General features: G+C 50.6%; 1 protein-coding gene and 1 long non-coding RNA gene across 7 annotated transcripts in view; one reads left to right on the forward strand and one right to left on the reverse strand.

The window, feature by feature from the left end:
• Rnf157 (ring finger protein 157) overlaps positions 1-17,959 on the forward strand; it is a 65,319-nt gene extending 47,360 nt beyond the window's left edge. The window contains exons 10-20 of one of the 3 annotated variants that reach the window (XM_034505892.2): positions 103-262; positions 459-571; positions 4,165-4,403; positions 4,979-5,087; positions 6,458-6,569; positions 6,916-7,085; positions 7,329-7,394; positions 8,316-8,364; positions 9,884-9,994; positions 14,022-14,062; positions 15,541-17,959. In XM_034505892.2, coding sequence (XP_034361783.1) covers positions 103-262; positions 459-571; positions 4,165-4,403; positions 4,979-5,087; positions 6,458-6,569; positions 6,916-7,085; positions 7,329-7,394; positions 8,316-8,364; positions 9,884-9,994; positions 14,022-14,062 — 1,170 coding nt within the window. In that variant the 3' untranslated portion in view covers positions 15,541-17,959. The remainder of the gene's footprint in view (positions 1-102; positions 263-458; positions 572-4,164; positions 4,404-4,978; positions 5,088-6,457; positions 6,570-6,915; positions 7,086-7,328; positions 7,395-8,315; positions 8,365-9,883; positions 9,995-14,021; positions 14,063-15,540) is intronic. The other 2 variants (XM_034505891.2, XM_034505893.2) reach the window with 2 other exon arrangements.
• On the reverse strand, positions 153-6,462 carry LOC143442606 (uncharacterized). Of its 4 annotated transcripts, XR_013110905.1 has the most exons (5): positions 5,512-6,462; positions 3,949-4,062; positions 3,223-3,508; positions 1,403-2,193; positions 153-269 (listed from the first exon to the last, which is right to left on the reverse strand). It is a non-coding gene; the product is annotated as an uncharacterized LOC143442606 (long non-coding RNA). The 4 variants fall into 4 exon arrangements; XR_013110904.1 differs by lacking the exon at positions 5,512-6,462 and having other exon boundaries at positions 1,403-1,675; positions 3,949-4,170; XR_013110906.1 differs by lacking the exon at positions 5,512-6,462 and having other exon boundaries at positions 1,403-2,157; positions 3,949-4,170.
• Positions 17,960-18,249: the final 290 nt, after the last annotated feature.

Below are 18,249 nucleotides of genomic sequence, written 5' to 3' on the forward strand. Positions count from 1 at the left end.
TGTAGATTCTGTCCCCAGGATGTGTCTTCAGCCAGGCTGACTTGTGAGTAACTTGTGAGAGGTGGACGGCCTTGAGTGACAGCTGCGTCTCCTCCTGGCCAGGTGACAGAGGACGAGGTCAGCGACAACAGCGCTGAGTGTGTGGTGTGTCTCTCTGACGTCCGCGACACTTTGATCCTGCCCTGCCGGCACCTCTGCCTCTGTAACACCTGCGCAGACACCCTGCGCTACCAGGCCAACAACTGCCCCATCTGCCGGCTGCGTAAGTCCTGGGGGAGCATGAGGAGGAGGGCTGAACAGGTGGGCACAGAACATCAGAACACTGTGTCCCCGTCCCCCCCACCCCCCGCCGGCGTAGCAAACTGATGAGTGCTGGGGGCGCATGGCTTCTGTCTGGGCACCTGCTTATCCTTAATCCTAAAACAGGATGTCCTGGTGGCCTGCTTTCTTCTTCACAGCCTTCCGGGCACTGCTTCAGATCCGAGCCATGAGGAAAAAACTGGGCCCCCTGTCTCCAGGCAGCTTTAATCCCATCATCTCTTCCCAGACCTCGGACTCTGAGGAGCATTCAGTAAGCTGGACTCAGACGCATGACCCTTCTGAAGCACCTCTCTCTGTGTTCTGTCGGTTTTATTCTGGGGACAGGGTTTGCCTGTGTGGCCCTAGCTGGCTTGGAACTTGCCATGTAGAGCAGACCAGACCAGATCTGAGACTCATTGTGCCTCCGAGCACAAGGGTTAGAAGTGTGAGCCAGCACGCATGCTTTTTGGTGGCATTACATCAAGAAATTAAACCTGACTATGCTGAAGGATTTCTTGTTTTTTAGACCATCTGGGATCGTGTTGTAGTAAAGCATAGTAAGACTGAAGCTGGAGAGATGGCTCAGCAGTTAAGAGCACTGGCTGCTCTTGTAGAAGACCCAGGTTCAAATCCCAGAACCCGCATGATAGCTCACAACTGTCTTTAACTCCAGTTTTAGAGGATCTGACCTTTTCTGACCTCCAAAGGCCCCAGGCACACACATGGTACATGACATACATGCAGGCTAACATCCATACACATGGTACATGACATACATGCAGGCTAACATCCATACACATGGTATATGACATACATGCAGGCTAACATCCATACACATGGTACATGACATACATGCAGGCTAACATCCATACACATGGTACATGACATACATGCAGGCTAACATCCATACACATAAAATAAAAAGAAACATTTTTTTTTTGAGACAGAGTTTCACTATGTGGCCCTGGCTGTACTGGAACTCACTCTAGTCCAATCTGGCCTTGAATCAGAGATCCACCTGTGTGTAACTCCTGAGTGCTGGGATTAAAGGTGTCCACCGCCACCACTCAGCCCAGAAGTAAATAAATGTTAAACAATTTACCAATATTGAAACTGAAAGTTGAATTCTAATTATTGAAAGCTTTTCCTCTTCTGGAACTTGGAGTTCTGTTGATGTTTATATTCCTGGAGCCACTGGTTGGAGGTTCACTCCATCGATCCAACTCAGAACTACCCCAAGCAGAAACAGGGATGACTGTTTTGGATTTGAATCAGATTTACTCTCTGTACTTGACTTCTTGAAGAAAGTAACTGCCTTTCTTCCTCCTTTTTTGTGGCTTCAGAGCTTGGAAACCAAGCAGATGAGATGGTTGACCTTAGAATCATAGGGTAAGAGGCTATCAGAGTAAACCTGGAAGGTCTGCAGCTGTAAAACAGTCAGGAAAGGGAGAAGGGGTGTGGCTCCGGGATGGAGCATGAGCCTAGCATATGCAAGACCTTGGGACCAGTCACTAGCACTATAAAACAGCACTCTGCCCTCCAAAGATACAATGATGCATATTTGCCTTGATCAAGCCAGACGTAGGAGAGGTTTATTATACAGCTAACAGTTTAGGGGAAATTGGTTATGTATAAGGGAAGAAGTCATGTTAGCATTTTAAATTACATTTATTTTTTTATACTTATTTAGAGCATGTGTGTGGGCGGTGGTTGGATGAATGTCTGGTAGGAGAGAACTTTGGAATTGGGTCTCCTTGTACTCTGTGGGTCCCAGAGATCAAACTCAAGTCATCAGAGTTGGTGCTAAACACCTTGACGTGCTCAGCCATCTCTGCAGCCCCCTTTATCGATTTGATCCTTATGGAGTAGATTTCAGATGGGACAGTTAGTTAGCTATTAAAAGAAAACCAGACCAGTAGGCACACCAGTAAATGTCGTTAATCCCAGCATTTGGGAGACAGGCAGGCAGAACTCTATGAGTTCAAGACCATCCTGGTCTACATATCAATTCCTGGACAGCCAGGGCTATGCAGAGAGACCTTATCTCAAAACAAAACAAAAACAAAAAAGCCAAACAAGCTAAATAAAGCATTATAACTGTAGAATAACCTATACGTTATCCAGTTGGATCTGGATTGTACACTCCTCAAGCAATAACTACAAAAAAGCGAGGGTGTTGGGTAGAAGTGGGGGACTGTGGTGAAGTGTTAGCTGCACACGCTGGAGGACCTGATTTTATATCATCTCAGCCACATAAGAAGCCAGATGCAGCAGTGAGTGCCTGTTCTTTCAAGAAAAGGAGAGACAGGTGGGGCCTCTGGAACTGGCTAAACAAACTAGTAAGCCTCCTATCACAGGGAAAAAATTTTTTTTAAACCTGTAGATTTAGCCATATAAAAAGTTCAGCCAGGGGGCTGGAGAGATGACTCCGTGGTTAGGAACCCTGACTGCTCTTCCAGAGGTCCTGAGTTCAATTCCCAGCAACCATGTGGTGGCTCACAACCATCTGTAATAGAATCCAATGCCCTCTTCTGGTGTGTCTTTTTTTTTTTTTTTTTTTTTTTAAGCCAACCAAAAGGCTAAGGAGAATGGCAAGTTCACGGGCAAGCTAGACCTCCTGGTGAGTAAATCCCAGGGCAGCCAGGCTACATTGCCAGATCTACTCTCAACAACAATACACAGCAATCTGCCATCAGCCAAACCTAAGCCGGGCAGGAGGGCTCACACCAGTACCCAGCACTGGAGGTTGAAGCCCAAGGATTGTGAGCCACAGACAAGTAGGTTAATTACAGTGTGCATTCCAGACCTTGGGCTACATAGCTACCTCAGATCCAACAACTAACACTATAAAGTCTTTTAAATAAACGAATTTTTAAGATTAAAATCTAAGCTAACGGTACGGGTTAGTGGTAGAGTACTTACCTAGATTACTTATCTTACTGATGAATGGGCCTGGGTTCATCTCTAGGCCTGCAATAAAATAAAATTTTGGAGGCTGGAGAAATGGATTGCAATTAAGAGTAGGCACTGCTCTCGGAGATACACTTCAGGTGACTCACAACCACCTCCAACTCCAGGGGGATCCAGTGCCATCTTCTGGCCTGTGAAGTTTCCTTCAGTCCCAACAGAGACAGGCAGCTCTCTGTGTTCAAGGCTACCCTGGTCTACAGAGTGAGTCCCAGGATGGCCAGGGCTACCCAGAGAAACCCTGTCTCAAAAATAAATAATAAATAAATAAGAAACATATTTATGAAAAAAAGAAACATTTATGTTTAAATAAGCAAGATACAGAATTATTTTAATTTATGTATATGTGTCTGTGTGTGAATACACACAGGTGAGTGCAGGTACAGGGGTGGTCAGAGGCAGCATTAGGCCCCTAGAGCTGTAATTACAGGTGGTTGTGAGCCTCTGGCATGGGTGCTGGGATCTGGACTCAGGTCCTCTCAAGAGCAGCAAGTGTTCTTTACTACTGAACCATATCTCCAGCCCCTAGAATTAATTCTCTTTGAAGACTAATCATAAATCAGCAACAAGATAAAATAATTTAAAAATGTACTAGATTGCCAACAAAAGGTACTTTGGCTGGTTGGTTACTGGTGATCTTTTCTTCTTTGATTTTACAAATTTCCATTAGTGAGTACTTACTTGTATTATCATCAGCGAGGTAGACTGTGTGAAGAATCACGTAGGCGCCCGTGGCTCCTCACACTCTCCCTGTCTTTATGTTTAACACAGAAACTTCTCTTGGCACGGCAGATGCTTAAAAACAAAATGCGTCTTTTAATGTCCCACAGGAAACATGATTGTGCCATAAAACCAAAAGTGCCTGACTAATTTTTGGCCTATCTCTGATTCTTGTAGTCCTCAGAGAATATCCCACCAGGCTATGAAGTGGTGTCTCTCCTGGAGGCCCTCAATGGGCCCCTCACCTCATCCCCAGCAGTACCTCCCCTTCACGTCCTTGGAGATGGCCACCTCTCAGGAAAGCTACCGTCCTATGGCAGTGACGGCCACCTGCCCCCTGTAAGGACACTGTCCCCCCTTGACCGCCTGTCTGATTGCAACAGCCAAGGACTCAAACTCAAAAAGAGTCTCTCCAAGTAAGTGGTTGATGCCCACCAGTGTCACCCAGGGCCATCTGAGAGCTTTCAAGACCGTCTTTCCCTCAACATTGTGACAGTCACATCCTAGATAGAAACCTCCACAGCGCTGCTCACTCTCACAGAAGACTGAGCAGCAGCCTTGCTGTGGTGAGGGAGGGGCAGTTTCCCCCAGAGATAGAAGTAGAGTGTGCATGGGCACTAGGAGCATGCGCTCTCGGCAGGCATGGGTGCTGGTGAGGAAAGGAAAGAGGACATTGAACAGTGTAGACAGAATCCCTTGGGGCCCTGGCCCTGTATCCCAAGCATCTAAATCCATAGGACACAATCATAGCCCACACTCTGTGGCAAAAGAGGGCACCTCACAGATCAAGGGATTGAGATGCAGGTGAAGGGTGGGGGTGCTAGTGTTTTTCTTAGTTTAGAAGCTAGAGATAGAGTCTCTACCCCGCTACAATAAACCTGTCCCATCCTGCTCCTGAGAGTGGACCTGGCTTCTCCAGTCCTCCTGTGCTCTGAGTAAGGAGAGTAAGGGAAGAGCTGTATTCAGCTGCTTTTTTTCTGGGCTTTTACAGATCCATTTCCCAAAATTCTTCTGTGCTTCACGAAGAGGAAGATGAGCGCTCTTGCAGCGAGTCAGACACTCAGCTCTCTCAGAGGCTGTCAGTCCAGCATCCTGAAGAGGTAACTGGCTTTCTCCTCCCTCCCTGTGTACTGGCACCAGGCATCTGTCTGAATGGCTCCTTGGTTCCTGATTTTTATCTGCTCATGAGACCTTCCAGTGCCTTACAAGATGGTGGCTGCACAGGTTTTCTGAGGTCCATGAGTTCTCCACCTTGTATGTCCCTCACACAGACCTTACCTAGAGTGCACTGTCCAAAGGAACAAGCTAGGAGCAGAGGACATTCGGAGAGGGCAGTGCTCCGTCCTTGGGGCTCATGTCTAACTGGGATAGCATTTGTACTCAACCACCTGCACTGTATGTGGCTCACTGTCGCTGCACTTCTTAGATAAACGCATGGGTATAAGATAGCATCTTATGTGGCTCAGGCTTGCCATGAACTAACTATACAGCCAAACTATAACTATATAGCCCCTCCTGCCTCACCTGCCAAGTGCTTGGTAGGATTACAGCTGCTTATAGTTCCAGCTCTGGACACTAAAGCAAGGGGTCATAAGTTTGAGGTCAGCCTAGGCCACATATCAAGTTCAGTGCCAGCCGGTTATTGAGGCTGTCTCAAGAGAGACGAGTCAGACGGTGTACTCAGAGGAAACCGTGAAGCGTCATAGTGTGGTGTGCAGTTCCCTTTAGTGGGGGACATCAGAAAAAACTGTTGTGGAGGGAGTCACATTTGGCTGAACCTTGAAAGTTCCTAAACATGAAAGGGAGAGAAGCATCAAGAAGCTTGGAACAGGCCGAGAGATTCAGTGATAGTTCTGTCTTGTCCCTGCAGTCACGGCTGGGCCAGTGGAGCCAGGAAGAGCCTTAGTATCACCGGCTTGACCTAAAATGAGAGAGGTCTCCCTGGGAGCTGGAAAGCCGCTCTTGCCCCTTTGCAGGGACCCCAGACGGCAAGGCTGTGTCCAGGGTACTGGTGTGTGGAGGGCAGAGGTGACGTTAGTTTCAGACCCACTGAGCAGCAACTCCAGACATCCATATGGAGGGGTCTTGTGAGCAGGGAGGGCCCTGTGGGTTTTGTGTTCTTTCCCTTCTAAAGGAAAGCTGTTCATAATCCCGGGGAAACCAGGGATATCCCTCTGTGACAGCTGCTGGGTGACCTGTGTCACTGGAGCTGCCGCCTTTGTGTGCCCAGCAGATGCTGGGCCTCAGGCAGGAGGTGCTGACTGAAGTGTGCACTCCCCTGGGACAAAGTCACTCCAGGCCTTGGCTGAAAAGGAGTGCTGACAGAAGCCAGCACCGCCTGCCTCTCCGGTCACCCATGCCCACAAGAGGACCTTGTCCCTCCTGCATCCTCCCCAGCTCTGGTCTTCCCCTTCTGCCCATATGCAGGGCTTGTGCTGGTTTCACATTCCAATGTGTCCTTCGCCCTCAGGGACCTGATGTGACTCCAGAGAGTGAGAACCTCACCCTGTCCTCCTCAGGGGCTGTTGACCAGTCATCTTGCACAGGGACTCCGCTCTCTTCTACCATCTCCTCCCCAGAAGGTACCTAAGGGACCAGGGTATAACTGCATGCACCTCCCTTACCTGGTCCACAGTTGTGCCGTGACTTCCTCTGGGGATGGGAGCAGTGAGCTGGTGACTAAACAGGCCCACACTGGAGAAGGGAGGCCTCTTATCCACCCTCTCCCATGATGTGCTTCCCTCTGTGCTGTGACATCAGGAGCAGGCCCTTGGTCCTTGAGTTTCAGAGCAGAATCTTGGAATACCTTTAGTCTAAACCTTTCTCAGCACAGGGCAAATGGAGACTCTTCGTGGTCTAGTGTAGGAAGTGTGTACTACTCTTCAGTAGTCACGGTCCTGTCCCCTGCCCCAACTTCTGTGTCCACAGACCCAGCCAGCAGCAGCCTGGCCCAGTCAGTCATGTCCATGGCTTCCTCCCAGATCAGCACTGATACCGTGTCCTCCATGTCTGGCTCCTACATCGCGCCTGGCACAGAAGAAGACGGAGAGGCCTTGCCTTCCCCCCGAGCTGCTAGCAGGGCCCCTTCAGAAGGAGAGGTAAGGGAAGAGCCCTTGATCTGCCTTGCTCTCTGCTTCACACACACGGGGGTGGCGGGGGGGGGGGGGGCAGCTTTGTAAAGGCCCATGTGCTGGCAGGAATGCTCAGGGGGGATGGCAGGCAGGCGCTCCCTTAGATCTGGTTCTGTACTGAGGAGAGCTGTGGGCTTGGGTTTGCTGCCATAATAGCTTAACTGGAGAGCCTGTGCTGACCACACCCTGGGGATTGTTGCTCTTTTACAGGAGACACCAGCAGAGTCCCCAGACAGCAATTTTGCTGGCCTTCCAGCTGGAGAGCAGGATGCAGAGGTAACCTAAATATCAGGCAGCAACTCCTTCCCACAGCCAGGTTCAGTTCCTGTGCTGTGAGCTGGGGACAACTGTGGCAAAGGATCACTGGAGAAGCCGTCCTCATGTTGTGTCTAGATCATTTAGGAGTGTGAGTGGCCTCCACCTCTGGCCTGCTGCACTCTTCTGTCACCAGGGGACACCGGGTCCATGAACCATAGGGAGTGAACTTCCCATGCCAGACCCTGACAGGCCTGGGGGATGTGCTGGCTGACATGCAGTTAGGCCTGTTTACTGGGGCCACTGGGTCTCAGGTCCTCTGTAGCACCATGCACAGATTCCTGCAATCTCCACTGCCCACCCAGGAGCCTTGGGCAGAGGCAGACAGGATTACAGCTGTGGGTGGAGATGCCCCGGGTGTGCTGTGCACCGTCACTGTGTAGGCCAGCCTTTACTTTCTCTCTCAGAGGGCCTCTCAGGACGTTTGGGTAGTGATTGGCTGATACAATTCTGAAAGCTTTCTGACCTCATGATTTTCTTTTTATGTCTTGTCTCATTTGCTGGTTTGAAACAGGGCTTAACTATGTGCTCTCCCTAAGTGTTCAGGCTGGCCTAGAACCACTATAGTAGACCAAGCTGGCTTTTACTTCAGGTGACCTCCCTGCCGCTGTCTCCCAAGTTCTGAAATTATATGTCTATTCCCACACCTGCTTTTATTTGCTCTTTAACTTAACTCGGATTTGTATGTAAGTGTAAGCGGATTCCTTACAACCCATCCTAAGCATAGCCCTGCAGTGATCAAGCACCCCCTGGCCATGGTGGGAAGTATGTGCCGTGGAGGTAGACCACGGAAGTCGTGACTGCGGGGGTGATTTGTCCTGTGTGTGCTTGGTGCCTCTGACTCTACAGTAGACTCATCATGGGGCTTTTCTTGTGTCCTAGGGAAATGATATCAGAGAGGAAGAAGACAGATCACCTGTGCAAGAAGATGGTAAAAACCCCGGTCCTTGCTCACGCTCATGTTTCCTTCCTGGGTATTGCGAAGGGGGAGAAAGGGGAAGGACTGTGACTTAGTGGCAGTGCGTGGCTGTGGGGGATGGTATCTTGATGGCATGTCAGGCAGATCAGATATCAGTGACCTTAGTGACATTCTCAGCTCCCCCTGAGGCTCAAACTCCCCTGGATGGGGATGCTGCAGAGGGCACTATGTCCCTTGTACCCACAGCGCCTCCTGTGGCAGCTGTCTAGGTGAGCCTTTGGGCTGCCCTAACCCCAAGTAGGGTAGTGGACTCTTCCCCGTGAGAGCCACACTCAGAGCTACACTCTGGTAGCTTGTCTGGTTGGCTTTGGTGGAGATCGCAAGCAGCTCACAGGATGAGGGCTGAGGAAGCACTGCACCCCACAGGGCTTGCCTAGGCAGCACTGTAGACGGTCATTTGGTCTTCAGTTAGAAGAGGTTTGTCTCCAGTGAGCCTAGAAAAGAAGCATGCCCTACAAGATATGGGAGGAGGAAGAGGGTTAGAGAAGTCACTCTGCCTATCCCAGAAGCCAGACTCTCTTTCCTCTCCGCTCCCGGGCATATGTGTGCCACGGCCTGCATACGGTTGCCCAGGATATGGCTGCTGCAGCAGAGGTCATCCTAGATGCTCCTGCTTTTGCCATTGCTTCAGGGGTATCAGGAGTGCATGTGGGCTTGACAGTCCCAGTGACAGGAGCACATCTGCCTAGGGTTAGAAGCTTTACTGCCTCTGAAGATACTTCAGAACCCAAAGCCCCACACCCTGAGCGGCTTTCCTGAAGAACATTGTCTTCTAAGATGCACATGGTGGCCAGGTTGTTGGCACGCAACTCTTCATAGTCTCCATGGAGAGTTCCCCCCCCCCCATCTCCTTTCACTGAGAAAGAAAGGGGGAGCTTAAAAAAACAATTCAGACAACTCTCCCTTGTCTTTTCATATGACTGCAGGTTTCTAGACGGTTACTGAGAACATACAGTAACAACCTCAGTCTCCCGAGAGAGTGAAACATAATTTTGTGAACAGTCATTCTGATACAGTGTGCAAAATTATGGAACCCAAAGCTATGACTTGTTTCCTGTGTATGCTTCTGCAGACCCTTCGGTCATAAGCACACCTCGCTCATGCCTGGGAGTCACAGGCCTGAACAGGGTACCGTCTCCAGGCCTCAGGCCACAGTGTGGTCAGGCCAGCTTGGGTGTAGCTGCCCTCCTGACCTCAGGGATCAGACTTATTAAGGAACAACTAGAAAGGGGCCAACTAAGTAAACAAACCAGGGTGCCCGCGAGAACCCGACATGCCCACACTACTCGGTTATTCTGTCCACTCTTTACTTGATTTTATCGTCTTTCTTTCTTTTTTTTTTTTTTTTTTGACACATGATTTGATTTTTTTTTTTTTTTTATTTTTGTCTCCATCTTAAAACTTTTATTTTAAGGACAGCAAAGTAGAGAAAACCTAGCCAGCCCGTCTAACTGCGTTAACTCCGTTGCAGGCCAGAGGACATGCGCATTTCTAGGCATGGAGTGTGACAATAACAATGACTTTGACGTCGCAAGCGTGAAAGCACTGGACAATAAGCTGTGCTCTGAGGTCTGCTTACCCGGTGAGTGGCGTCTGCTGAACATGAACTTGGTGGGAGACACCCCTCCGCCCTCCCCGCTCTCCCGTGGAGGCCTTGGAAAAGAAGCCTGAGCCTTTAGAACTGAAGCTGTAGCTCTTCAAGGAAGCCTAGAAGCACCTTGTAGGTCAGCGAATGGCTTTCTGATCCAGCGAGCTTTAGGTCACCAGTGATCACACATGCAAGACTTGGACCCCAAAGGAGAAGGCGGAAGCAGGGTGACGCGGCTCTCTAAGGCCCCAGCTTTTCGGCGTGCCCTGTTTCTTTTTATGACCTCAAACAGAATCTGCAGAGCAGCCATGTCAGTTGTCCCTCCAAGTCCACGCACGCTAGCACAGGCCTACAACCCCACCCTTGGCAAACGGGCAGCCCCATGATGCAAGCTGCTGGCCAGGAGCTACATAACAAGACCCAGTCCCTCAAGAAATAGCAAAATTAATAGCTCTGTGTGGTGGCGCACGCCTTTAATCCCAGCATTGGGGAGACAGAGGCAGGCAGACCTCTGAATTTGATGCAGCCTGGTCTACAGACCAAGTTCCATGACAGCCAGAGCTACAAAGAGAAACTGTCTTCAAAACCCCAAAATAAAATCAGTCACAGTTGAGCACTGACTTCAGTGTGCCCATTCAGCAGCAGCAAAACCCACCAAGAGCCTTGCCTGGGACAGATGTCCCTTCCTGGCCTCAGCAGATCCCTGTACACTTCCCTGTATAGTCTCCCCAGTATCCCCCCAGTGTCCCCCACTGAAGACCTGCTTCAGCTTCAGAACAGCCACTCCGGGGTCCAGTGCTTTACTCGCTCAGCGAAGTAGCTGAAGTGTTAGGCCACAGGCCCTTCTGTGGCTGCCACTCTCCTTCAGCCGGTGCCAGACATGGTCCCAGCAGGCCCTGGCCCCATGCACGCCTGTGGCAAGGGAGGCCAGTTGCTCAGGAGAAACTTTCTCCAGCCTTTCCAAGGGCACCTCAGCCATTCTCTCTTTAGTTTGTCCTGAAGATACTGCCCAGGTCCCAGGCTTCCGTGAGACCTGAGAGACAGCATCAGATCACCTGCTTCTCCCTCACAGGCCCCAGGCACTCTCCCTTCCTGTCCAAGCATGGTGGAGGGCGTTGATCCGTATGGCCACCTCCTGCCCAGTTAAGGCTGGACTGGAGCTGCTGGAGACCAGGCACGCTCACCCCTGCCTTCCCGCTCCTGGCCTTGCTTCCATCCGTCCATTTATGTTCCATGTCTTTATGCCAAATGTAGGTCTGTCTGTCTGGTTTGCTCATTTTTTAACTCATTTCTGTTCTCTGACTTGTGTGAAAGTTCATGTTCACTCTGTGCCAGCACTGTCGTCCTGCCTCTGCTCAGCCGACACCAAGCTTACTGCTGTGTGCACTTGAAGGGCTCTCGCTTAGGGCTGTAGACAAGCTTCCAGTTCCTAACTGGCAAGGGCCTATGCTCAATACACTGAGTTTTAAAGAAAAAAAAAAAAAAAAAAACTCTTGTTTAACAAAAATAGACACACTTCTGTGGCAAAGACTGGGATAGGCATCGTTGGTTAGTCCTAGGGTAAAGGTGGTGCCTTTGCCTAGCCCTGCCTGTGTCTGGTGGCTTTCTGCCGGCCAGCCTTTCCTCAAGGACTTCTAGGCTGAGCCCCACTTTTGGCACAGGGAGCTGCTGCCACTGTTGGAGCCCACAGTGCCATGGAGACCAAGCTTGTTCTTTCTGCTTCCTCCTCGCCAAGCCTCCTTCCCAACAACCTGCTTGTCAGTGCGTCCTCACTTACAGGGAGGAGGGCAGTGTGGGCACAGCAGAGTCCAGGCAGGAAGCAGCAGCATGGCTTCCTTATGGGAATGTCTAGAGTCGGCAGTTTGGAGATTAAACAGAGCTCCCAGTTTGGCCAAACATGGAATCAGTCACCTGCGGCCGTGTCAGGGGAGGGACTCAGGTAGAAACAGCTCTTACGTCTATACGAATTAAATATCTGTAGAAAAAGGCCAAGGGCTCTTATGGGGAGGAGACGTGTCCCCTCTGCTGCATCTGTTAGAATCACACCAGTAACAAAGGTGCCAAGGTACTCTGGGGTGTCTGTCTGTCTCCTAGGTCAAAGCCAGGAGAGTTGTTGTGTAGCTTCTCCGGACTAAGCTCACACTCCACCATGTGCTCATCTGACCTGGCCGTGAGAGCTGAGGTGGCTTGTGCCTCCCTGTTCTTTAATGCTCTTTCCTCCCATGAGGAGCACTTCCCACAGACCCTGCCCCTGCTTGAGTCTGTTTCCCTCTTCAAATAGGTGTCACCCTGTTCATGGAGGACACATGGAGAGCAGGCAGGGGAAGGCCAAGAAGGGCAGAGGGTCCTTCCCTGGATCATGTGTGTCACACTCAGCCAAGGAAGCCATATGACCCTCCTTATGCTTGTGAGGGCCTTGGAGAGGGCCTGTGCATTCCGGCTCCTCTCCCTCTAAGAAGCTTCCAGAGCTTCAAAGGCCCAAGGCTGAGGCCAGCTTTCTGGTTCCTTATGCTAGAGCCGGTGGCCCATGGGGATAACCCAGCTTAACAGGGGATGCGATTATAGTTAGAACTGTGTGGCCGTGCAGTCTGCGTGGCTTCCAAGAGTGTTCCATGGCTGGCAGGAGAGTAATGTGGGTAGTGAGCATGCTCAGAAGACAAGGAAGGGGCTTTCAGTGAAAACTAAGTTGTTAGCTGACTGAGCAACACAGGAGTAGGCCTATGCAGTAAAATCTAACAAACAGACCTGAAGTGAGATCCACTTCTGTCTTCAAGCCTCATGATGTAGGCTTAAGATGTGGTCACGTGGGGTTGGAGAGATGGCTCTGCAGTTAAGAGCACTGACTGCTCTTCCAGAGGACCTGAGTTCAAATCCAAGCACCCCATGGCAGCTCACAACTCCAGTTCCAGGGGATCCAACACCCTCACACAGACACGCCATACATTCAAGCAAATACAATACACATAAAATAAAAATAAATAGTTAAAAAACAAAAAAAAAAAAACTGATGTGGTCATGCACACTCTTCATCCCAGCCCTCAGGAGGCAGAGCCAGGCAGATTTTCTATGTGTCTGAGGCCAGCCTGGGTCTACATATCAAGTTCCAGGCCAGCAGCGATACAAAGTGAGACCCTGTGCTTTTGTTTTTTATTTGGTTTTTTTGTTTGTTTGTTTGTTTTTTGTTTTGTTTTCTTGGTTTTTTCTTTTTTTGTTTTTGTTTTTCTTTGGTTTTTCAAGACAGGGTTTCTCTGTGTAGCCCTGGCTGTCCTGGAACTCACTCTGTAGACCAGGCTGGCCTCCAACTCAGAGATCCACCTGTCTCTGCCTCCCAAGTGCTGGAATTAAAGGCGTGCGCCACCACCGCCCGGCGCTTTTGTTTTTTAAAATGGGATGTTTGCAGCACACACACTGAAATTACAGGATACGCATATTTTAACTACTAAAGAGTTAATCAGCACATTAGGAGAGACAGCAGAGAAGTAAGCCAAGTATCCTCAACTTGGTCTCTGGAGTCTCTTCCCCTCATTTCTGATCCCCCAAAGGGAACCAAATGTAAAGCACTTTGTCCCTTCCCTGGAGGGAGTTCCAGTCTCCAAACTCCATTTTCTTGCCAGAAGGCCTGGACCCAGCCAAATGGGAGGGCACACTCAGATATCTGCCAGGGAACCAGGCTGCCTTCTGAGTGGGCTGTGGAGAGGCAAGCACATGAGGGCTGCCATGGATCCTGGGGTCCCTCCAGGGCAAAGGACGTCTCTTGTTCTCTCGCCATGTCCCACACATGGCCCATCTGCACCCTAGACTGTTCTACAAGCAATCTGCAGCCCTAACTGGGGCTCCTGGGTTGGAAGATGTTGCATAAGGACTTGTGTGAGTTTGTTCAGGACAGTGTCAGGCCCCGTGTCACAGATGCCGGCAGCAGTGACCATGTCGGTAGTGAAGTGGCCACTGCTGTTTGACTTGTGTGTGCATGTGTGTCTTCTCTCTCGTTTACCATCTGCTTTTGGTCTCTCCTACTAAACAGCCGCAGTTCCGGAGTCCTGCCCCATAAACATTGAGGAATAGGTATGACATCTACCAAATTATATAACTGAACAAACCACTCATTTTACCTGGGGTTCCTAACCGAACATCCTCTTACCTGATCCTCTTCCCATCACCCAGAGTGCCACCTGTGAAAGGGAAGGAGGACCCTTGGCTCACGCTCGGGAGTAGAGAGCCTGTGGGCAGTTAAGGTGTGAAAGACCTTGTTCCCTTCCTTTCCCAGGGCTTCACTGAGGTCTGTTACTATAACCTCAGGATAGATTCCCACACCAGACCATTCATGCAAAATAAGCAATCAGTATCTGCTTCATCCTAGCAAATGCCATTAAGGGCTTTCTTTGTCTTCAGCTCGCTGAATCTGGGGCTGACTAGCCATCTGTAAGCTGGACTTATAAGACTACACACTATACAGTTAGCTAGCCTCACTTACTAGAAAAGCCCCATCCCCCATCCCACTCCTAGGGCCACATACCTGTTTAGCTCCAGGGTGCAAATCTATATATAAATAGTTCCTGCAGAAGCTTGCAGAGCCAACAAAATGAAGAGCCTCCCCTGAACATCCCAAGCCTGGAAGGAGTAGGGCCTGTCATTGTATAAAACACAGTAGCTCTCCGGGAGAGAATGAAACAGAGCTAACTTGCCAGCTAGAGGACAGTCAGAGGGACCTAGGGAACACGGGAGGGTCCCCCAACCAAGAACTGCTCACAAGCATCTCTGAGTCAGGTACGCTGGGCATCCTTACATGCCGCCCCATGCAGGCCTCACAGAACATCTATGAGTGCCACACTTGCCTCGCTGGCACTATGAGTAGAGCCAAAGGAAGGTGATCTGTCCAAGACCAGACCATTGGAACCTTTGAGCTGAGCTGAGGCCCAGGCAGATGCAGGTGTGGATGTAAGTAGGAAGAGCAGACAAGGCAGGTAGGTTATATCAGAGCATGAAGCAGAGAAGCAACAGGGTGCAGTCTCCACTTTGGGGACAGAGGCATCCAGGGGCTGGGAGAGGTAAGGGTGATAACCAGCATCTTGGACCAAGGATGCTCAGGCAAGGGAGAGGTACAAGAGAAGGGCTCTGAACACACACATTCTCCCACCCAAGGCCTCCCTTCCCTCCCCCTACAGACACAGGCTGTATGTCAGAGTGTGCTCTCTGCACAGCCACCTTCCATGCAGGAAGCAGCTCAGCCCAGCCTCCTAACTAACATTCTCAAGTCCTGGACCAAGTACGTAACATGCAAGGTGGATGCTGGGTAAGTTCAAGAATGAAGAACACCTGCAGTGTCCCCATCTGTTTATGGGTCACAGGCAGCGACTGCTGTGGCACTTGTCAGCAGCTGCTCCTCCTCGCTCTTCCTCACACGAGTGGCTCACACTGCCAGGCATTTCAGGGTACACACATGCTGCTAGATTCCGTGTTGACTCCTGTGCTGCTGTACTGGGGACATCATGTGTTCTTAGCCTAAGGAATGGCTCCTAGAACCTCTGTTGTTTCTTCTCCAGGTGCCTGGCAGCATGATGATAACATTGTCAACCGTCGCCATGCCCAGCGCCGGCGCTTATCCTCCAGCAGCCTGGAGGACCCTGAGGAGAACAGGCCTTGTGTATGGGATCCTATGGCTGTCTGAGGGCATCTGCACCCATACCTGCACTTCCCCTCCTGTCCTTGCTGTCCATCTGTCCTCACTGGACCACAGGCCTTCTGAGCACCTTCAACAAGACGTGGACTTTATACTCATATGCAGGGAGGACAGTGAGCATCTCTGCCCACCTCATCTCCTGTAACCGTGATTCTTACCCTCTCAGAAAGAACCAGAAGCCTTCCTCCTGTGGGATGATGCGTGCCAGCCAAACCCAGTGGGCCAGTTGAGCTAAGGGTCAGGGCTGGTTGTTTCTGTAGCCTTTTCTCTTCTGAGTGGAGCCCAAGAAGACTGAAGGGTTTGGCAGCTTTGTTAGACACCTGTGGACAGGTTTTGGTCTCCGGCACCTCATAAGCAATTAGAAACCTAACTTGAGGCAGTCAAGAACTGGCTCCAGAACGCCAGGAGCTCCTTACCCGAGCCTAAGGGAGAGGGTAGCTGCTGAAGTGTTGGTTGGAAGCCAGAGTTGGTCTCCTGCACCTCCTGTATCTGCAGTTAGGAAGATCCCCTGCAAGGCCTGTCCTCAGGTGCAGTCAGGAAGGCCTGCTGAGCCACCATGCAGTGCAGGGGCTGGCTCTTCCCATGTCTCCACTACAGCCACTGAGGGGGAGTCTCAAACCCAGCTAACCACTTCTCTGACTCCTTTGTCAGAGCTGAAGAACTAGGCTAAGCTGAGGCCCAGTGGTTCTCAAACTGGTGCACAGGAACACCAAAGGCATGGCAGAGGCTCTGGGGCCAGAGGATTAGAAGACCTCCCTACCCTAGTGATTCCTCCCTGCCTTTCAGATGGGATCCAGTCAGCACTCAGACAGAAGCCATGGCAGCAAGCTAGCAGGAGACTGTTGGGTGGCACACCTTTCTTGTTCAGTCAGTGGGTTTTACATGGCTCTAAAGTAGATGCCTGTCTACTGGCTTTTGGAACATGTTATTCAGTGGAACATGAGATGGCTTAAGGACAGTTACTTATGAAGGTGAGGTTTGAGGGGCTTTTGACTTGTGTGGTCCAAGAAAGGTTCTCCCCCCTTCAAAAAAACCACCAGTGCCCAGGACCCTGAGGGGAGGGGAGGGGAGGGGTGGAGAGTCTGGCCTCAAACTTGCAATGGAGCTGGGGATGACCTTGAACTTCTGATTTTCCTGCCTGTACTGCCCAAACATTAGGATTACAGGCCTGCACCAGTACACGACCCTCCTTTCCGTGGGAATCACTGTCAGGGAGAGCCTGCTGTGCTGCCTGGAGAGTGATAGGCTGAGCTTGAGACCCCGATCGCCCTTTCTGAACACCCTGCCATTTCAATCCCTACTTCATGCCTTTTACTTCCCCAACATTTCGACAGCCCCTCTCATCCTTAAGATTTCCACCAGTGTGAGCTGAGCAATAACCTCACTTCCTCAAAGAACAGAGCAGAAGCAACAAGGAAGTTCCCTTAGCCTGGGCTGGCTGCACATAGACCCACCTCCCCCCTGGCAGGAGAAGGTAAGAGGTATTCACAGTGCTGTGACCTGGGAGGAGCAGGGGAAGAAGCTGGGATGAAGGACATTCAGGTAAACAGCCACAGTGGCCAGGAACCCTCAAAAAAAGCCATTATAATCAGCCCTTCCCTCTTCCCTCACAAGTGCTCAGGCTGAATTCCATAATCCAGGCCCCCAGGTTAGCGGCGTACCCTTTGCTTAGTTCAACCCCTCAATCTGTCCTTTTACTTCTTAGCAAGCAGAAATAGCCCATTCACAGGGTTAGCTCTCAGTCAGCTGCCACACTCAACCCAGTCTATTTGGAAATAATCCCTTTGTCGGGTCCAAGCATAGGGTCGGGCACGTTCTCCTGGTGCCTTTGGCGCCTCACCACACTACATCTGCACCTTTCCATGCTTGGTACTGTAGCCATCTCTGTCTCCTCAAAGAACCTTTTTGCTTTACCTAACTTCATCCCACCAGAGTTTTTACCCCCTGTGGCATCTGCCGGGCACAAACCCAAACACTAAGCCATCTCACTGGGGAGCAAGTCCTGTCCACCTGGTGTTGGCGTGCTGGTTGCTCACTTCGTTTTAGGGCCTGCACACCTGGTGTGTGCAAGTTGGTTGTGTGTGTGTGTGTGTGTGTGTGTGTGTGCGCGCGCGCGTGCGTGCTGTCTTTGCCATCTGTGTACCCCTCACACTCCCTGGAGTACACTTGTGGGCACGTTACAGTGGGGACATCAAGATGCAATATTTATGGATTGCTGCATGATTCTTAAAAGTGAATAAAACTGTTTACAGGGGCAGGGGAGCCATTAACTACAACGTGAATTCATTTGTGAACGTTTCTCTCGGTGGCTCAGGCACTCTTTTAGTATTTCTGCAGGTCTGGGTACAGGGCCTCACGCCCAGCTCCATTCCTGACTGAGCCCTACCTGCTTCTGCATCAGCCTTAAACCTGATCACTTCAATCCTGCAGCTCGTCAATAATTAAAGAACCCCAAAGCTGATGGCGGTAGGGAAAGCAAGGGCCCAGAGTGTCTCATGCTTATTCCTGTCATTTAACCAGTTCCTGGCTAAATTAGTAGAACAAATGACCTCTTTGAGAGGATCTTGCAGGC

This window comes from Arvicanthis niloticus, chromosome 6 (genome assembly GCF_011762505.2).
Source record: "Arvicanthis niloticus isolate mArvNil1 chromosome 6, mArvNil1.pat.X, whole genome shotgun sequence".
Classification (NCBI taxonomy): Eukaryota; Metazoa; Chordata; class Mammalia; order Rodentia; family Muridae; genus Arvicanthis; species Arvicanthis niloticus.